The 17,444-nt window shown below is 34.2% G+C and overlaps 2 protein-coding genes and 1 pseudogene across 3 annotated transcripts; 2 read left to right on the forward strand and 1 right to left on the reverse strand.

Moving 5' to 3' along the window:
• The first annotated feature begins 944 nt into the window (after positions 1–944).
• LOC124830655 (dihydroflavonol 4-reductase-like) lies at positions 945–3,403 on the forward strand. The gene is made up of 6 exons (XM_047304431.2): positions 945–1,188; positions 1,279–1,448; positions 1,999–2,193; positions 2,296–2,455; positions 2,683–2,875; positions 2,968–3,403. The coding sequence occupies exons 1-6, from the start codon at positions 1,071–1,073 to the stop codon at positions 3,182–3,184; spliced, it is 1,053 nt and encodes a 350-aa protein (XP_047160387.2). The 5' UTR covers positions 945–1,070; the 3' UTR covers positions 3,185–3,403.
• A 2,575-nt stretch (positions 3,404–5,978) lies between these two features.
• On the forward strand, positions 5,979–8,900 carry LOC124830645 (dihydroflavonol 4-reductase-like; annotated as a pseudogene). Its single transcript, XR_015781823.1, has 6 exons — positions 5,979–6,221; positions 6,867–7,036; positions 7,674–7,868; positions 7,958–8,117; positions 8,309–8,502; positions 8,627–8,900. The product of XR_015781823.1 is annotated as a dihydroflavonol 4-reductase-like (transcript).
• A 772-nt stretch (positions 8,901–9,672) lies between these two features.
• Positions 9,673–16,388, reverse strand: AUL1 (auxin-like 1 protein). The gene is made up of 7 exons (XM_088097932.1): positions 15,594–16,388; positions 11,558–14,748; positions 11,330–11,427; positions 11,183–11,248; positions 11,013–11,102; positions 10,610–10,786; positions 9,673–10,041 (listed from the first exon to the last, which is right to left on the reverse strand). Exons 1-7 carry the CDS (start codon positions 15,950–15,952, stop codon positions 10,006–10,008), a joined length of 4,017 nt encoding a protein of 1,338 aa, XP_087954058.1. The 5' UTR covers positions 15,953–16,388; the 3' UTR covers positions 9,673–10,005.
• Between the last annotated feature and the right edge of the window lie 1,056 nt (positions 16,389–17,444).

Consider the following 17,444-nt stretch of genomic DNA (forward strand, 5'->3'; position numbering starts at 1 on the left):
CTAAAAGTTATTAGTCATACTTTAAGTTTAAAAGTGTTATTTTTAGGTTTAATTTGTAATTTAATTTTTATATTTAAATTTTATATTTATTTTAATTTTATATTTGTTTTAATTTTATATTTGTTTGTAAATCAGTCTTTATTTCTATAAAAAGAATCAACTTGATTTTTTATAAAAAAAATTCACCGTAGTCCTTTACATTAATTTGACTTTAATACTTGAATCATATATTTAAATAATATAAAAATTAAATTATTAATTAAACCCTTTTTATATATGACACTTAATTTTATCATTTATATTTAACATGAGACTTTCAATTTATATTTATATTTTTTACCTTTTAAGTTATTCATTTAAAACATATAAGGTTAAGATTATAATTTATATTTAGTGTGATACTTTCAATCCATATTTAAATTCTTAATTAATTAATTTTGAAAATGTCAGTATATAAGAAAAAAAATTATACGATGAAAGAAAAGGTTTTGTTAGTCTTCATATATAGTAAGAAATTGAAAATAAGTACGAATGTGTTTAGAACAAAGGAAACACGAAGAAAGCATAGTTAATTATAATGTAACAATGGTGGCAATAAAGGTTAAAACGATACGAGTAACGTAACATCTATGAATGAAAAACAACTTTTAGGTGTAAAAAGCAAGTATGTTATGTTAACTATGAAAGTGAAAGACAAAGAAACTGATAGTAAAGATTAAACTGAAAAATCCTAGGTTTGAAAAGCAAAACGACGATGTTCCATTTCAAAGAGTGATGTTAATTTAGGATTAGTGTAATCTTAGGAAAACAGAGTAAAAGGTTACTGTAATGTCCAACTGAAATCTAGAAAATCTGATGGGAAGGTAAAGCTCACCAACAATTCCTTGGTCTCTGTTCATGTGCAGAGTGCAGAAAGGCTTCTATAAAAGGTTCCAACAAACATCACACGTTCCATTCCCAAGTCAACGAATCCAACAACTCTACTCATTTCATCAGAGGTTCAACGTTTTCTCTTTTTCGTTTTTTGTTGTTTTTGTTTTGTATTTTGGGTGAGAGAAAGGTAGAAGATAATGGGTTCAGTTTCTGAAACCGTTTGCGTCACCGGAGCTTCTGGTTTCATCGGGTCATGGCTTGTTATGAGACTCATCGAGCGTGGCTACACCGTCCGAGCCACCGTTCGTGACCCAGGTCCCACTCTTCACCATAATGATAACGAGGTTAAGCTTTCCTACAGTGTCACCATCTTTTGTTTTAGCTAATTATTATATGCATGTGCAGGGAACATGAAGAAGGTGAAGCATTTGGTGGAGCTGCCGGGTGCAAAGACGAAGCTGTCTATGTGGAAGGCTGACCTAGGTGAAGAGGGAAGCTTTGATGAAGCCATTAAAGGGTGCTCCGGAGTTTTTCATGTGGCAACTCCGATGGACTTTGACTCTGCGGACCCTGAGGTACAATCATATAGCTATACCAATGTACTTTTTGTGAAATTTGATTGAAAATCTTTGAAAGTCATGAAAAACGGTGGAATGTAAATGATGATAATCGTACAAGAGATCAATTTAAAATATATAAGTGGGTACAAATTTTATATTCAGTAGTCGGTTTGATGAATATAAACCTCACTTAGTCGATTTTGTGTAAGTAATTTAGATTTAAAATTTATTTATTAACCCATATAACAGGAAAATGTGTTTTTAACAATTCTTTTTGACAACTTTTTTACAACAAGTTATGTGATAATTTGTGATTGAGTTTCAAATATATATATCAATAAAATAGTGACACATTGTCAAAAAATTATTAAAATATCATGCTCTCAATTAATATTATTATGGGCCATGGTATATTAACAATTTTTTGATAATAAAATAGGTGTTACTATTTTATTGGTGACTATATTTGAAACGGATCACATACACAATTGTAAAAGAAGTTGTTAAAAAACATTTTTCTATTATTATTGTTTGAATGTGATAAAGTTGATGGAAAGTGGTGCAGAGTGAAGTGATAAAGCCTACAGTAAACGGAGTTCTGGATATCATGAAAGCTTGCATGAAGGCAAAGACAGTGAGAAGGCTTGTGTTTACATCCTCAGCAGGAACCCTTAATGTTATTGAGCACCAGAAGCCCGTTTTTGATGAAACTTGTTGGAGTGACGTTGAGTTTTGTAGGAGAGTAAAGATGACCGGTTGGGTTAGTCATTTTTCTTCCATTACCATTCAAATTTTCATCTTTCAACACAAAACACCATGCTTTTTTTCCTTCATGATTTCTCACTGATTATTCTTTCTGCAGATGTATTTCGTTTCTAAAACACTGGCCGAGAAAGAAGCATGGAAATTCGCCAAAGAGCATGGCATGGACTTCATCACCATCATTCCACCTCTTGTTGTTGGTCCCTTTCTCATGCCAACCATGCCACCAAGCCTAATCACTGCCCTTTCTCCTATCACAGGTAAGTTATCTGATATACGATATATATTCGAAATCCAAGCACGAGTGAAAGTCTTACATTAGATAGAAACGAGAGAACAAAGAATTATATATTATCTAAAGATTTTTTATTGAGACTGGTGTCAACTTTTTACGTGATTTGACTCATATCTCTCGTTGATATCGTATTTTTAAAATGAAATTCCTTTTCGATGGACCAAGAAAACTTTATGAGTGAAAAATTTGCAGGAAATGAGAGCCATTATTCGATCATAAAGCAAGGTCAGTTCGTGCACTTGGATGATCTGTGTCTTGCTCACATATTTCTGTTTGAACAACCAAAAGTTGAAGGGAGGTACATATGCAGTGCATGTGACACTACTATTCATGACATTGCCAAACTAATCAATGAAAAATACCCTGAGTACAAGATCCCCACCAAGTAAGTTTCTCACACAAGACCAGAACATTATTCTTAATTATTATATCCATCAAATGTTCATGATCATGTTCATAATATTGGAGTTTTTTTAGGTTCAAGAATATTCCAGATGAATTGGAGGTTGTGAGATTTTCTTCGAAGAAGATAAAAGATTTAGGATTCCAATTTAAGTACAGCTTAGAGGACATGTACTGTGGAGCAATTGATACATGCAGAGACAAAGGGCTTCTTCCTAAACTTGCTGAAACTCCACTCAGTAGTATCATTCAGAATGCAGAAACTCCTACCAAGGGCGTTATTCAGAACTAAACACACCCTTTAATTTATTTGTTCATGCATGTTTCTTGGTTAGTTTCAATCTCAGTTTTTTTATTAAGTTAGAAATGTGCGTACATTGTAACATGAACTTCTAATAATGTCGCATAACATTACATGTTTGAGCATCTACTTCTGTTGATTCAAGTGATTATGGTCACACGGTTGTTAGTTACATGTACTTCTAATAAAACTGTTTCTATATTTCGAATACATTATTATTGTCTCACTTATTATTTAATGTATATTTGAATAAATAAATTTATATTTGTGTACCGTATGGACCAGCCGGTCCGGAGCAATCCCAAGACTCAACCAACCACCCGCGTTTCCCCATCTTAACAGCATGGGAGAGCAACTGTTCATGTAGAAATTCACTTCACACGCTGTCATCTAAACGACCGTTCCACCATCCTAGAGTAATGCTGATTTATCGCATGGATGACCGTTCAAGGCTAGCCGACGGGTAAGCCAGGTGGTTAAGATAAAAGATTAAGGTAAATCAGGATTAGAGCTATTAGGCTGGAGTTGGATCGTGATTAACTTTCACTAATCCCAAGCCCATAGTAAAAAACTATAAATAGAGGTCAGAGGTGAGTAGTAGCTAGGTTGCATTCACTGCACATTTATTACTATTCCATCGAAATCGCCAGTTTCCGTATTGACTTTGACATCGGAAAATCTTTGACAGGTTTCCCCGGACGGTAGGAGTGGACAGCGAAATTAGGAGCCGGACGGCAAGTGGACAAAAGAATAAATTGTGGAGGAATTTGGTAACTTAGTTTCCAAATAACCGAAACAATTTGTCTATATTATTTATATATTATACCGTTGGAAATCATAGCATGACTTCCAACTTGTATTATTGCTTTGATTTTCTTTTAATTATCAAGTCTTCTTATGTTTTAAGTTTAATGAGTCAAAATATACTACCTTAGCAATTAAATTCATCAAATGAGCCATGATCATTTCAACATTTTTTTTTCTTCCATCTCAATTGAATCAAGTATTTTTATATAGTATTCGGCTAAGTCAATGTTAAAAATTTGTAACCGTATTATATTGAGAAAATATTATTAATTTTGTTTGATTTAGTTCAATACGTAAATCATAATATCTAAACTAATTATTGAAGTTGATTTATTTTAGCTTTGTTACCTCAGAAGTTTTCTCAACTTGTCGAGATTATTGATTTTAATTTGAAACTTACCTTTTAAACAAGTTTATATACAGCAACTTCTAATTATAAAGTTGGTCACAATATTTTATTATAGATTATGTTTATATTTTTAAAATATATATTTAAAAATGATTTACAAAACAAGTATAAGTTCTTTTAATGCAATAAAATAAATTTAATAATTTTATTTAATCGTAAGTATTTATATAACAATACTAGAGACGCTATGAATATGGAGTAAGCTAAAACTCAATCAGCCCATCAGTTTGTAAAGAGGTGATCATCAATTGGGTTTGGACTCATAAGCCCAAATTCCACCAACCCATCAGTTTGTAGGCAGTTTCTTCCTACGGGGCCATATGTTTCTTCATTTGTCTTCATACTGAAAGTAAAAGAAGACTCTCCATATATTGTCCTCATATGACGTCTGGTTTCGAACTCCAGGTGTTCGATGAATGTACCGGAAGACAAACTCTTTCTGTTCCCAGAAATCACCACAAACATAAACTATAAAAGCCTACAAGAAAGAGAAAGGATGGAGCAAAACAAACATAACTTTGACCCATAATCAACAAGCATGTAAAATTAAGACCATGAAGCAATCAACAACTTCAAATTCGTTATCTTGTTCTAGGTGAAATTTATGTCATATTAGAATTTGATATGTGACGTGCAAGAAGTAAAAATGTTGATGCGTATGAAGAATGTCAGGTGTTTTTTTAATTTACACCAACCCGATCAATTTAGGTTGGATTTTTAGTAAATCAAATTCATTTTTTATTCACACCAAACCGTTCTAACAACTATAATATTTGAAGATAAGAGATCGAGTTTTAGTATAGAGTATGACCGGATTGGTCAATCATAGACTGAGCTGATGAACAATCCTTTGGATCCCATATGAAACGATGGGTAGACTGGTCGATCAGACTATAGACAAAATTAACACTAAGAATAATTACATCAATCCTAAATCAGATCATTATTGTTTGGATCGTAATTAGATCGACATTGATTAGAAATCTATCCCAAAATCTATAAGTACAAGTTTGATATTAAGGTAGTTGGTTACTTTCTACTATGCATTTATTGCTAAGATATTCAGTTAAACATTAACTTTAACATCAAAATGCTTTCTGTATGTAACACCCAACTCAACTGAATGGTAGATAAAGGACGGAATACTAACAAAACTTAACCTAAACTTTATAAACCGAATAAAAAATAATCAAATTTCAAAAACAAATTACTTAATAATCGATATCAATAATAATTACATACATTCTTCTTTTCACTTTTCGGAGATGTATTTTTAAAAACAAAACTCCATGTTGCAATGGAGACCATGGCTGGAATGTGTTAATAGTAAGTTAACACTTAGTGAAATGTGCGACTGGACAATATTCAGTTGGGACACTCCTCCTTAGAATTTGGAAAGTGTCACGTGGTCAACAGTGTAACTAATTTATATATGACTGGCTGCTCATCACGTGGGGAGTCAAAAGAAAAACGAACATACCAAATCCCAAATGTACCAAACAAAACCATATTGATTTTGGATTATGGATTTACAAACATATCTAAATTTTGCACATCTAATTCCAACTCAAATTCAGACATCTACCTCATTCCACTTTCCCCAGTTGCTTCTATAAAACCATATTCATTTTCATACACTCTTCCATTTCATTTTCAACCTTAAAAACAAAGAAAGAAATAAAATAAAATAAAAAATGAGTTCAAGGTCCGAATCCGTTTGCGTTACCGGAGCTTCAGGTTTCATAGGATCATGGCTTGTGATGAGGCTAATGGAGCGTGGCTACACGGTTCGAGCCACCGTACGCGACCCAGGTCTCATTCTTACTTCACTTTATTTATTTATTTATTTATTTATTAGAATTAAAGACAACTATTTGAAATTTTGCTAAAGTCTTACACTCTTTAATAATTTTACATAGTTTTAATTAACCTTTATGATACTCTCTCTAAATCCACCTCATTAATTTGTTCTTATATTCTCATAGTGCCACCAGAAGATTACACCATGTTTTGAAATTACAAAGCTTGAAATTCTGGTCCTGTTTTGGTTTTTTCGTCTGGCCATAGATCTAACTGGGAATGTTCGTAAATAAGATCTTAAATTTGAACAACTAAAAAAAGATTTATACTAAAAATAACTTAAATTTATTGATGAATGTTTGGTCTCAGTATAAAATCTTAAAAAAGAGACAAAATAATAAGTTAACCTAAATTTTTTGATAATATTATGACAAAGATATATCTTAATTAATGGAAGTGAATTATGACAAAACATGACAGATTCAACCAAAATCTTAACTACACAATAAACTTAAGACTGTTTTTTTTATGTTATTCAACTTGCTGAAACTTTCTCTTGAAAAAAAAGACACGTGCACGTGAAAGTGGAGATTACATAGATATCACAGTGTTTTATGCTAATTATGATATGTATGGACGTGCATACATACCCTGCAGCAAACATGAAGAAGGTGAAGCATTTGGTGGAACTTCCAGGTGCAAAGACGAAACTGTCTCTGTGGAAAGCTGACCTTGGTGAAGAGGGAAGCTTTGACGAAGCCATTAAAGGCTGCACAGGAGTTTTCCACGTTGCAACCCCCATGGATTTTGAATCCAAGGACCCTGAGGTATCTATACATATTTTCTTGAGTTGATAATTGGTCACTTAATGAGACAATCTAACCCGATTCATTTATTAGCGAGTCGAAAAAAATGTAAATATTGCTCGATACCATGAATTGATGGATTAAACGAATTCACTCACTCACTTAACTTTTTTTTACTCTCTTCTTTCATGACTTTTATAACAAGCTACTTTGATCGATCAAATTGAAACAATAATAATTAGACCAATCGATATAAAAAAAAGGTTTTAGATAGGTCAAGGGGTAATATTTTTTTGTTTCATTGAATAATTAATTCATTTCATTAAAAAAATAAAAAAAGGTGGGTTGGTGAGCTAACCCAACCGATCACTAATTCTTAGTGAGCCACGTCAAAATTGGTTTACATAAAAATTTCACTTTTTTTCAACCTATTCCGACTCAAACCGACTCAAACCTGTAGTGGACCGAATTGACTAATAGATTACCCATCGTAAGAGCAATAATTCTTATGTACTTTGGTTTAGGTACGTTATTGTTGAATCTTTCATATGAATTTCTCTCGAAAGAGCCATTATCTATACATAAATTCTTACCATAGTTGTGAAAATGTTGAATTAAGTTGTTGTAACATGGTTAAAAAAATTGAGTGGAAATGCAGAACGAAGTGATAAAGCCGACAATAAAGGGGTTACTCGATATCATGAAAGCATGCGTGAAGGCCAAAAGTGTGCGAAGAATTGTCTTCACATCCTCAGCTGGAACTGTTGATGTTGCTGAGCAACCAAAGCCTGTTTATGATGAGAACTGTTGGAGTGATGTTGAGTTCTGCAGAAGGGTCAAAATGACTGGTTGGGTTAGTTCTTTGTATCTATCTTACATGTTTTCTTTGTTCATACACCATGAAGAAGAATGATTCTACTCTACACCATAGTTTCTCTGTAGATGTATTTTGTTTCAAAGACCCTGGCGGAGAAAGAAGCTTGGAAATTCGCCAAAGAACATAACATAGACTTTGTCTCCATCATTCCACCTCTTGTCGTTGGTCCCTTTCTTATGCCAACAATGCCACCAAGCCTAATCACTGCTCTTTCACTCATCACAGGTCAAACCACCAAAACTAATTCATATTTAGAATTAATAACACAAAGTTAAATATATTTTTAGTTTCTAAACTTAGATGCAAGATTGAAATTCGTCATCGTCTTGAACTTTGATACGTTTGTTAATATATAATCAACAGAATGATTTCAATGTACACTTGTATTGGAATGATTCATAGTTTTTAATTAGCAGGAAATGAAGGGCATTACCATATCATAAAACAAGGGCAGTTCGTGCACTTAGATGACCTTTGTCTTGCTCATATATTTTTGTTTGAGAATCCAAAAGCAGAAGGGAGGTACATATGCTGTTCACATGAGGCAACCATTCATGACATTGCAAAACTGCTAAATCAAAAATACCCTCAGGTATAATATCCCCACAAAGTAAGACTTTGTAATTTTTCTCATTTCATCAGAGAATGTTATAGTAGCAGTGATAATACTGTCTTTTGCTTAAGGTGATAATTGATTCATATGTATGGATCATGTTGTGCTGATTCTGATGCAGGTTCAAGGATATTCCAGATGAATTGGAAATTATTAGATTTTCTTCTAAGAAGATCACTGACATGGGCTTCAAATTTGAGTACAACTTAGAGGATATGTTCACAGGAGCTGTTGAGAGCTGCAGAGAAAAAGGGCTTCTTCCTGAACCTGCTCAAACCCCAGTTAATGGCACCATTCACAAATAATTATGCTTTCATCTCTGTGTTGTTCGGAATAAATATGTATTTTCAAGATTCCATCTTTTGTCATAATTTTAATAAAGTTATTTGCTGTTATATTTACTGTTTTAGTAAAAAGTTAATTCAACAAGGTCATGGTAGTAAGCAATCATATTGTAAAATCTTAATTAAAATTCTGCTTTATAAGCTAAGAAACATGTTGAAAACTATGTATTCAAACCTTTTTACTAAGTTTAAGCATCAACACTTTGACGCTTAAACAATGCAACAGAAGAGATAATACAACAATCCAACAAGGACATTTTTCATATATAAAATTTATTCTGAATAAGAAAAACCAAAATACGATGATAAAAGAAAAGAAAAACACAAATACAACAACATATAAAGACACATCTTATACAAAAATGTGTCTTGATCTATAATAAATATTAGTATCATCAATTGTTGATTATAACTCTTAAAAATATCTTATTAAACACTTGTATTTGCAACTATTCCAAATTCTCTTAGAATGTCTTTATCAAACTACCAATAACCAAACAACTTTTTCTGTGACTAATTTGATATACTTCTTTTTCAAGATTTAATTTCATTTACTTGCTTTCATAAGTAAAAGTAGCTATATAACAAACTTCGTCCGTTTTTAATGTTACCTATTTTTCAATACATCACAATTATTCGATAAATTACCTTTACACCGATTTATAATATTAACTTTCTGATAACCATTTATTTCCTCCAAACACAATAATTTATTCCATCCAACACACTTTTATAAGCAGCTCTCCCGAGAAATTTTTCTGTCAATTTGGGTAGACATGTTCTGTGACTTCTAAATTGAGAGAAACAGATGGTTGGCGAAGAATTATGTTCTAACAAAATCCAGAATAGTTTCTAGCATGTTTATACTGTCAACATTTTTCAAATTTGATATATGAAAATGGGGTTAAGACTGATTCAGCCAAGACTACTGTTACTTTGCTAATCAGCCAGCTATCTTCTGGATAAATTATTCTATAATTAATTAAAGGCCTGGAATTGGTGGAACTAAAAAATAAAAATGTAGTACAATAGATGTTGAGCTATACAATAAAGTTCCACTTGCAGACCATGCATATTTGCTGATTTCTGAGACTACTTTTCATACATATAGTAATAATGCACTTCAATCATCAGACAACCCAGCACTAAGCACTGTTTATCGTTCTTCCATGTTAAATCTGTTCCAAGCTTCCTGGGGACAATTAAACAAAAACTCAGAAACATGCATTCATAGATTTGAATCCTGCTCCAGTAAGAAAGATATCGTTTACAAAACTGGTCGTCTGATTCCTAACAGTGACAACGTGTCTTAGCTCAACCCAGGAAACACGGGAAAAATATACTTTGTTTTAGCCTGTGAATTTATTTTGTGAGATGATTTTATTACAATTTAAACGATAAAAGGAATGTCTGATGTAATTAATGTTTTAGACTGATTATGGTAGCCAAGTTATGTACAGTATAAAATTAGATTTTGCACATGAATATAATTGTATACTTCTTAGAAAACATAAATTAAAATAATAGTTTTGCTTCAAGAAAATTTATTTTATATTACATGGAAACGATATCATATATTAAATGTTATTTACAAACTCAGGTCTCATGTTAGTAAAAGTACCATGGAAAGATTCAAAATCCCACTTACAACTACATATATTATGCAATAAAAAAGGTGCAAGGGAACTAAAAAGATTGTAGGTTGAAACCATGGTATCAGCAGAATTGTTAAGAACTAAAAAGAACAAATGAAGCCAAACCTTTAGAAGATCAAAAACCTTCTCGCAGATGTACTTTTGTTGAATGCTTGCTCCCCGCTGCTGCAGCTTGTCAGGATGCACAAAAAGTGTAGCTTTACGATAAGCTTTCTTTACTGCAGGGGTGGTTACTACATCTGTCAGAGGAATCGGTTGCCAACCACTGTCGGGGCCAAGAATCTGCATAAGACAAATTTGCTAACGACTAAGCAAAAATTTCCTCCAGGTCTTGAAACAACTGAGTGCTTTCAAAAACGATATATTTTCATGTCTTTATTTCCCTAGTTTAAAGTGATTAGTTGAGTATAGGAAAAGAAATATATAAATGGGAAGTTCTTATCTATCATTGCATAACAGTCACAAAATATGCACAGAGCTTAAACAAAGTTAGGATGTTTACACATACATATTGTAATGTAGAAAGCAATGCCCTCAAGTTTCCTGTTTTTCCACTTGACCATCTTTTAACATCTGCATCAAGAATTTCTGCTACCCTCTGCAAAAAAACAAAAAAAAAAGATTTTGTAAGGCATAATTGGAAACATGTGAATCACAAAACCTTGATAGAAAAATTACATTTCTCTCCTCTTGCTCCTTCTGCACAAGCCTGTCACGCATATTCTTTTCTGCAAGAGCATGTGCCTGCATCCGAAACAAAGAATGAACAAACAATTTGACAACTTAATTTGTACAAGAGATATTTGGCAAAACCAGGAAACATACCACGCGTTCCCCTATTCTCTGATGCCTCTCAAACCTAGCCTTACATCTCTGAGCAGAATCGCCATTAGCTCCATCAAATACATCAGTAGAATCACGAACTTCAGGAAAATACAATTTGTACAGAATCAATAAAAATTTAAACAGAAAGCACATAAATACAGAATATATGATACAAGATAAAAGATAGGGTCAACTACAGCGCAATCAGAACATGTTAACATTACATACCACCATGGCTGAAAGATTTTGATTGGAAGTTTTGCTTCATTGCATTATCACGGGAAGCCACAAAGCCTGCAACAGGTTTATCAGACTTATTTCTTGCATCAGAAGCAGCTCTCTCAGAAAGTGCCCTTTCTAGGGCCCGAGCCCGTGCCTCTGCAGTTGCTCTCTCCACAGCAGCACGCTCAGCTTTAAGTTTTGCCTCCAAAGCAGCCTTCTCAGCTGGGGTCTTCTCATTTGCCTGACTATTGGTTTTTCCTAGCCTTTCTCGTCCATCAGAAATGTTTTTCTGACGTGCTTCTGCAGCAGCTCTCTCTACTGCCGCCCTTTCTCTGGCATCAGCAAAAGCCCTTTCACGTGCTTCACGAATTGCTCTTTCTACAGCTAATTTCTCCTTTTCTCTTTCTCTTTCCCTCTCTTTTGCTGCATCGAGTTTTTTGAGGAGTTCCTTTTCCAGCTCTTCCTTATGCAAGTTGTCATTTGCTCCCTTCTCTTCCATTGCGGATACTTGATTACTCTCCCTTATATTGATGTGACTTGAATCAACCTTCTCTACTTCTTTGAAGGGACTCGATTTCCAATCAGATGTACTAGGTATCTGCGATTCATCTATAATGTCTTCATTGTCATACAAAATTTCCCCATTAGAGGAATTAGACCTATTCTCATCCAAATCTTCCTTTAATGCATCTCTAGTCTCCTTTGCATCCTTGCAGATTTCAACAGACTCAGGAGTTGTGTCTTCAACAGGCATTTCCAGATTGCAGTAATTTTCTGACTTTTCCCAGCACTGATCTATGTTTTGCCTAGCCTTTATGTCGGTGTCACCACTATTTGTAGCAGCACCTTCGGAAGTCTCTCTTTCAAATATATTTTGTATTTGATTGTCTGCTTCGTTTAGTTCAACGGCAACTTGAGTGAAGGAATGAGTCTCATCTGTATGTTTATCATGGAAATCACTTGTCTCCTGAACGGGGTCTGTTTCTTCATATCTCTCTTGTTGAAATGAAGCACTACTTGCTTCCGATACACCATCTACCTCATCATATGAATGAACCTTTAGATTCACTTCCAAAGTTTCCTCATTTTCAGTGATTATATCAGCTCCCTGAGTTTTGTTCAACTTCTCAGTTTCATCTGGCTCATAGCTTGAACTGGTTTCTGTGGTATTGCCAGCTTTCTCTGCTTTTACCTCCTCGCAACAAGGATCAGATAGAGTTACTCTAATAACTTCAACTGGCTCCTTGTTGTCTATCCTTTCCCTCGTATTTCCATCCATCAGTTGAGTGGCTTCTTGAAATCCATTCTCACTTGCTTGGGCATCAAGAACCATGTCATTTCCATCCAATTTACTTTTCTTATTCTTACTATGAATATGGTCCACGATTTCCTCCTGCACATAGATACTGCCAAAGGTATTACCAGTGGCTTCTCTGGCTTCTCTGGCTTCTCTCTGACAGGAATGTTCAGTGTCTTGACTGATATCCAGAAAACCAGAATCATTTCTTTTCTTTCTGTCCTCTAAACACCCAAAGTTCTCTGTCGCTTCCTCCATACTTGTCAAATTTATGGCATGATGACTGCACACACTCTCATTGTCAAGTGGCTCCAGAATTTCTGCCAGTTCACATTCTTCCAGCTCACTGAACAAATCAACTTTATTCTCACTTCCTTTTAGCTCTTCAGTAATATTCTTCTCAGCCTCTCGCGGTTCCAGAACAGCTCTCAAATTTATTTTGCATTCTTCCAGCTCAAAGGACCCTGCACATTTGTTGCCATCTTCTGGCTCACCAGAAACTTTTTTCCCATTACCTTCTATTAACCCTTGCCCACCGACATTGCTTCCATAGTCTTCCGGATTATAAAAAGATTTAACCCTATTCTCAACTTCCCCATTTTCATTAACCTTCGGACCATTGTCCATTAAACCATTTTCAAATATCTCCTGAATCAGTTTTGTCTCATCTACTACCGTTTGACTCCTATGTTTAGTTTCCCGTACAAGTTCTACATATGCACTTGCTTCATGGTCTGCATGAACCTTCTCTTCATTATTCTCCAGCCCCCAATATTCCCTAACCATTTCTATTTTTTCATCAGATTCTTCAGGTTTTTCAGGGGTATTCCTATCTGTTTTATTAAAGTACTGCTCTTTCTTGTTATTTTCTGCCTCTTTCTGCTCAAGTATTTTTCCCTTATGATTTGATTCTTTTTGTTCAACCTCTTTCTCATGTTTTGCTTGATCTGATTTCATCTTCTTCTGTGTTTCGCGTACAACTTCTTCAGCACCAGAGGTTTCTTTTGTCCCCAGATCTGGCCTCGCTTTCTCTATTCTCATAGTTGACCTCCCTACCTCAGAAGAAGAATTTAGAGAAGTATCCTTTTCTCTTAATGTTAGCTTTGCATCAAGTTTCGTTGTTCTAAGAGTGACTTTAGCGTCTCTTTTTCCATCAGCTTTCACTTCAATGTTAGACTTACGTTTCACACGATCAGGAAAACCTTCTTTCTTTCTTCTCATCAATTCTTTTGCAACCTTCATTCTTGCTTGAGCCTCTTCCATTGCCTTTCTTAAAGCAGCTACAGAAGCAGCTACCTCATCTGAGTATGGTGGCGAATCAGCACCAGCTACACCTTCGGATGAGCTACTCTTAGATGCCTGGAATTTGATTGGCGTTGATTTCAGAGCATCACCTTTTTGTTTATTTAAGTTAGATTCAGTAGTCTCTGATCGAGGAACTTTGACATTATTTGTTCCATTACTGATCTCACATGCATCAAAAAACAGATCAATAGAACCAGATCTATTTTTAACTTTTACGCCATTGTTGGTGGAAGACTGTTGCTTAGAATTATCAGGTGAAGCACTAGTATACGAATTGGTAGAATGTGCAGCTTCTTTTATTCCCTCCTCGACATGGCTACCAGAATAAGTATCTTGTGCTATTGGTATAGACTTATTAGCTCTGTTTATCTTCATTGGCTTGACTTCTTCGATTAATCGAGTGTAAGCAGGGACAGCCTGGAGTTGAGCTATATGTGTTGTCCCACCTGTTCCATTTTCACTTCCTTGGTTAACTTTATGATAAGACATATTGACCTTTTTGGCATCATGGGATGACCACGATTTCACTGGAATTTCCTTCGAACAAGTATTAAGCTCTTGCTGGAAAGATTGGTTTTCTCCTTTGATCTTACTCCTACAGAATAATAAATGCCAGGAAAACAATTAATGTTAACATCGCCGTCCTAAGCAGCCTCTGAGAACTTGGTTAGTTACCGATGCTACATAATAGATTTGCACAATAAAGGAATTTTTCCAAAGATCTCCATCCTCCCACAAATACCAATATATGAATTTGATTAATATTCACATCCAAGGCCCGATGTTGGGAATTTTTCTAAATATCATATAAATGTGCACCAAATATGGTATAATACAAGCCTAAATTCACATTTAACGCGTACAAAACCCTGTTAGTAAGATCGTGATGCCATACGCTAGCTTCCCTTTGCAACTAAAAACTGATTCGTATATTTCAAGTAGTTGTATTTGAAAAGTTGTCTAGATTCCGATTCCCGGCTTCAATTCCAAACTTTAAAATTATAAATCTACCATAAACCTTAACCTATAAGTTCTCCTCCACTGGTGAAGTAGAATAAAAGGAATGCCAAAAGGGCTCAACCAGTTCCGCGAAACACTAGATTCCCATTGATTCGTTTTTTTTAAGTGACTAAAAAGTAAGGTATTATTACCTTTGTTGCCCACTCACTTGCTCGAGAGCACGACAAGTAATTAAATAAATAAAAATAGCAAAAGAAAATGCAGTTTCTCTTCTCACAGAAAGAACTCACATGACCGACAGAGCGGTCAAAATGGAAAGGATGCATAAGCAAGGCCAGGTTTAAAAAACAAATATTCTCGAATCGAATCTGGATTCCAAGCAAAACACCAACACGCAAGCACATTCACTATTCCAAGTCACGTTAAGTTAAAACCCTAACAAAAAATTAGAAGAAAAAAAAACGCAGCAAGCAAACTCACCGTATAGCGAAGCTATCTTTCTCCACAGGCTCAGCCACTATCTCCTCGAAAGGAACGGCAGCGTCTAGACTCCCAAACCCACCGAAGACCGTCGAGTAATCGACCCTCGAGCGCCCAACGTCGTCGATCTTTTTCTTGCTCTCGTTGAGTTCCGGAAGTTCCAGAATCGGAATAGAGGAACCGAGCGAAGCTCCGGCGGCGCCGAAAATCTCGCGGTAATCCTCGAATTGAGAGGAGAAAGTCGGAGCTCGGAGCTTGATTGGAGCGGCGAAAACGCCGTCGTACGCCGATCTTCCGGAGACGCCGTAGCCGTTAGAGAGCTTCTTCGTGAGAGTCGCGGCGGCAGTTCCGAACTCCATGACGGAGACGTCGACGGCGAAGTTCTTCTCTTTATTCTTCTTGCTTGCGTTGCTTCTCTGACTTTGCGAAACTGGTTCAGTAAGAGTCAGAGACACAAGAAGAAGAAAACTTGTGAGAGGAAGAAAAATGAGTGAGAAGAGTTTTTATTCCAACGGAATGAGAGGGAAAAAAAAAATCGCAGTGTAACCGTCGAAAAAACACGATCAACGTGTGGGGCACGCACTTGCAACCGGCTGCTTCGGTCTCTAACTCGGAGCTGTTCTCCTCTGACTCTGGGCGGTGTTATCGATAGGTCCACGGGTGACTGGAGGAGCAGGTAAATGTCATAAATATTTTTAGGAAACAAGGGTATGTCTCCTGTGTTGTCGTTTTGCTGTGGAATAGTTCAGAGTCCAGTCAGTACTATATAACGTCACTAAGGGGTAGTTTCGGAACTTCAAGCAAAAAGTGAGGTAAGGCATCTTAATTTGAGTTTGGAGTTAAACTTTTTTTCTCTTAATTTATTGTAAAATGTTATGTTTTATGTTAAACTAAATAATAAAATATTTTATTTTTATTTTTTATGAATACTATATAAAAATCATTTTTAATAAATGGTTAAAAATGTTTTTGATTTTTTAATTTTCAATGAAAATTAGAATTAGTCTCTTCGTTTGACTAATTTAGTTTATCATTTTTAGAACAATTTGAATTTAATTCTTTTAACCAAATTTTGTTAAATTTATTTGACTTTTCATACATATTTCTCAACTAACATGTAAGAAAAAATATGTCAAACAATGTAAACAACTTAAATACTATCCTGAAATGCGTTTGAAATGTTAATTAAACTTAAAAAATTTGATTAAAATACCTAAATCTATATATTTTTAAAATTGAGGGACTAAACTGGATCAAATTTTAAAGATAAACTAATTCCAATTTTCACTTAAAGTATTCTTTAGTGACTTTGACATTACATCAAACTACATATTTAAAACGTATTTATTATTAAGACTACGGAATATTTGCTAACTTTGACATTGAAGTACAAACGGAGTGATTTGATCCCATTAACCGAAAATTTAAAATGTCTGAATGAAACACTTACTTATCTCTATAATGTTTGAGTGTATGTGTGTTCAAGTCTATACGAATATTTATTCATTTTTCATGGTTTACTATTTTAATTTTTTAAATACATTTGGTTTATTGAATAATTTAGCAAATTTATATTAATTTTAATTTTATAACTTATTTTTGAAACATATATTTGATCCCTTCTAATTTATTCTAATCTTTATATAATTGTTATATAAGATTTTAATTTAAAATATATACAATTATAATGTATGTATTAATATTTGATAATTAAAAAATGTATTATTTTGACATTAAGTTGTTATGATATTACGTTTCATTTTATTATAATTTTTTACGTTTTTAATATTTAATCAATACTTGGAATAAAAAATTGTAAATATGAATATATCTAAAACCTATGTCAAGAAC

This window comes from Vigna umbellata, chromosome 1 (genome assembly GCF_029865625.1).
Source record: "Vigna umbellata cultivar VRB3 chromosome 1, Vumbellata_1.0, whole genome shotgun sequence".
NCBI classification, from domain to species: Eukaryota; Viridiplantae; Streptophyta; class Magnoliopsida; order Fabales; family Fabaceae; genus Vigna; species Vigna umbellata.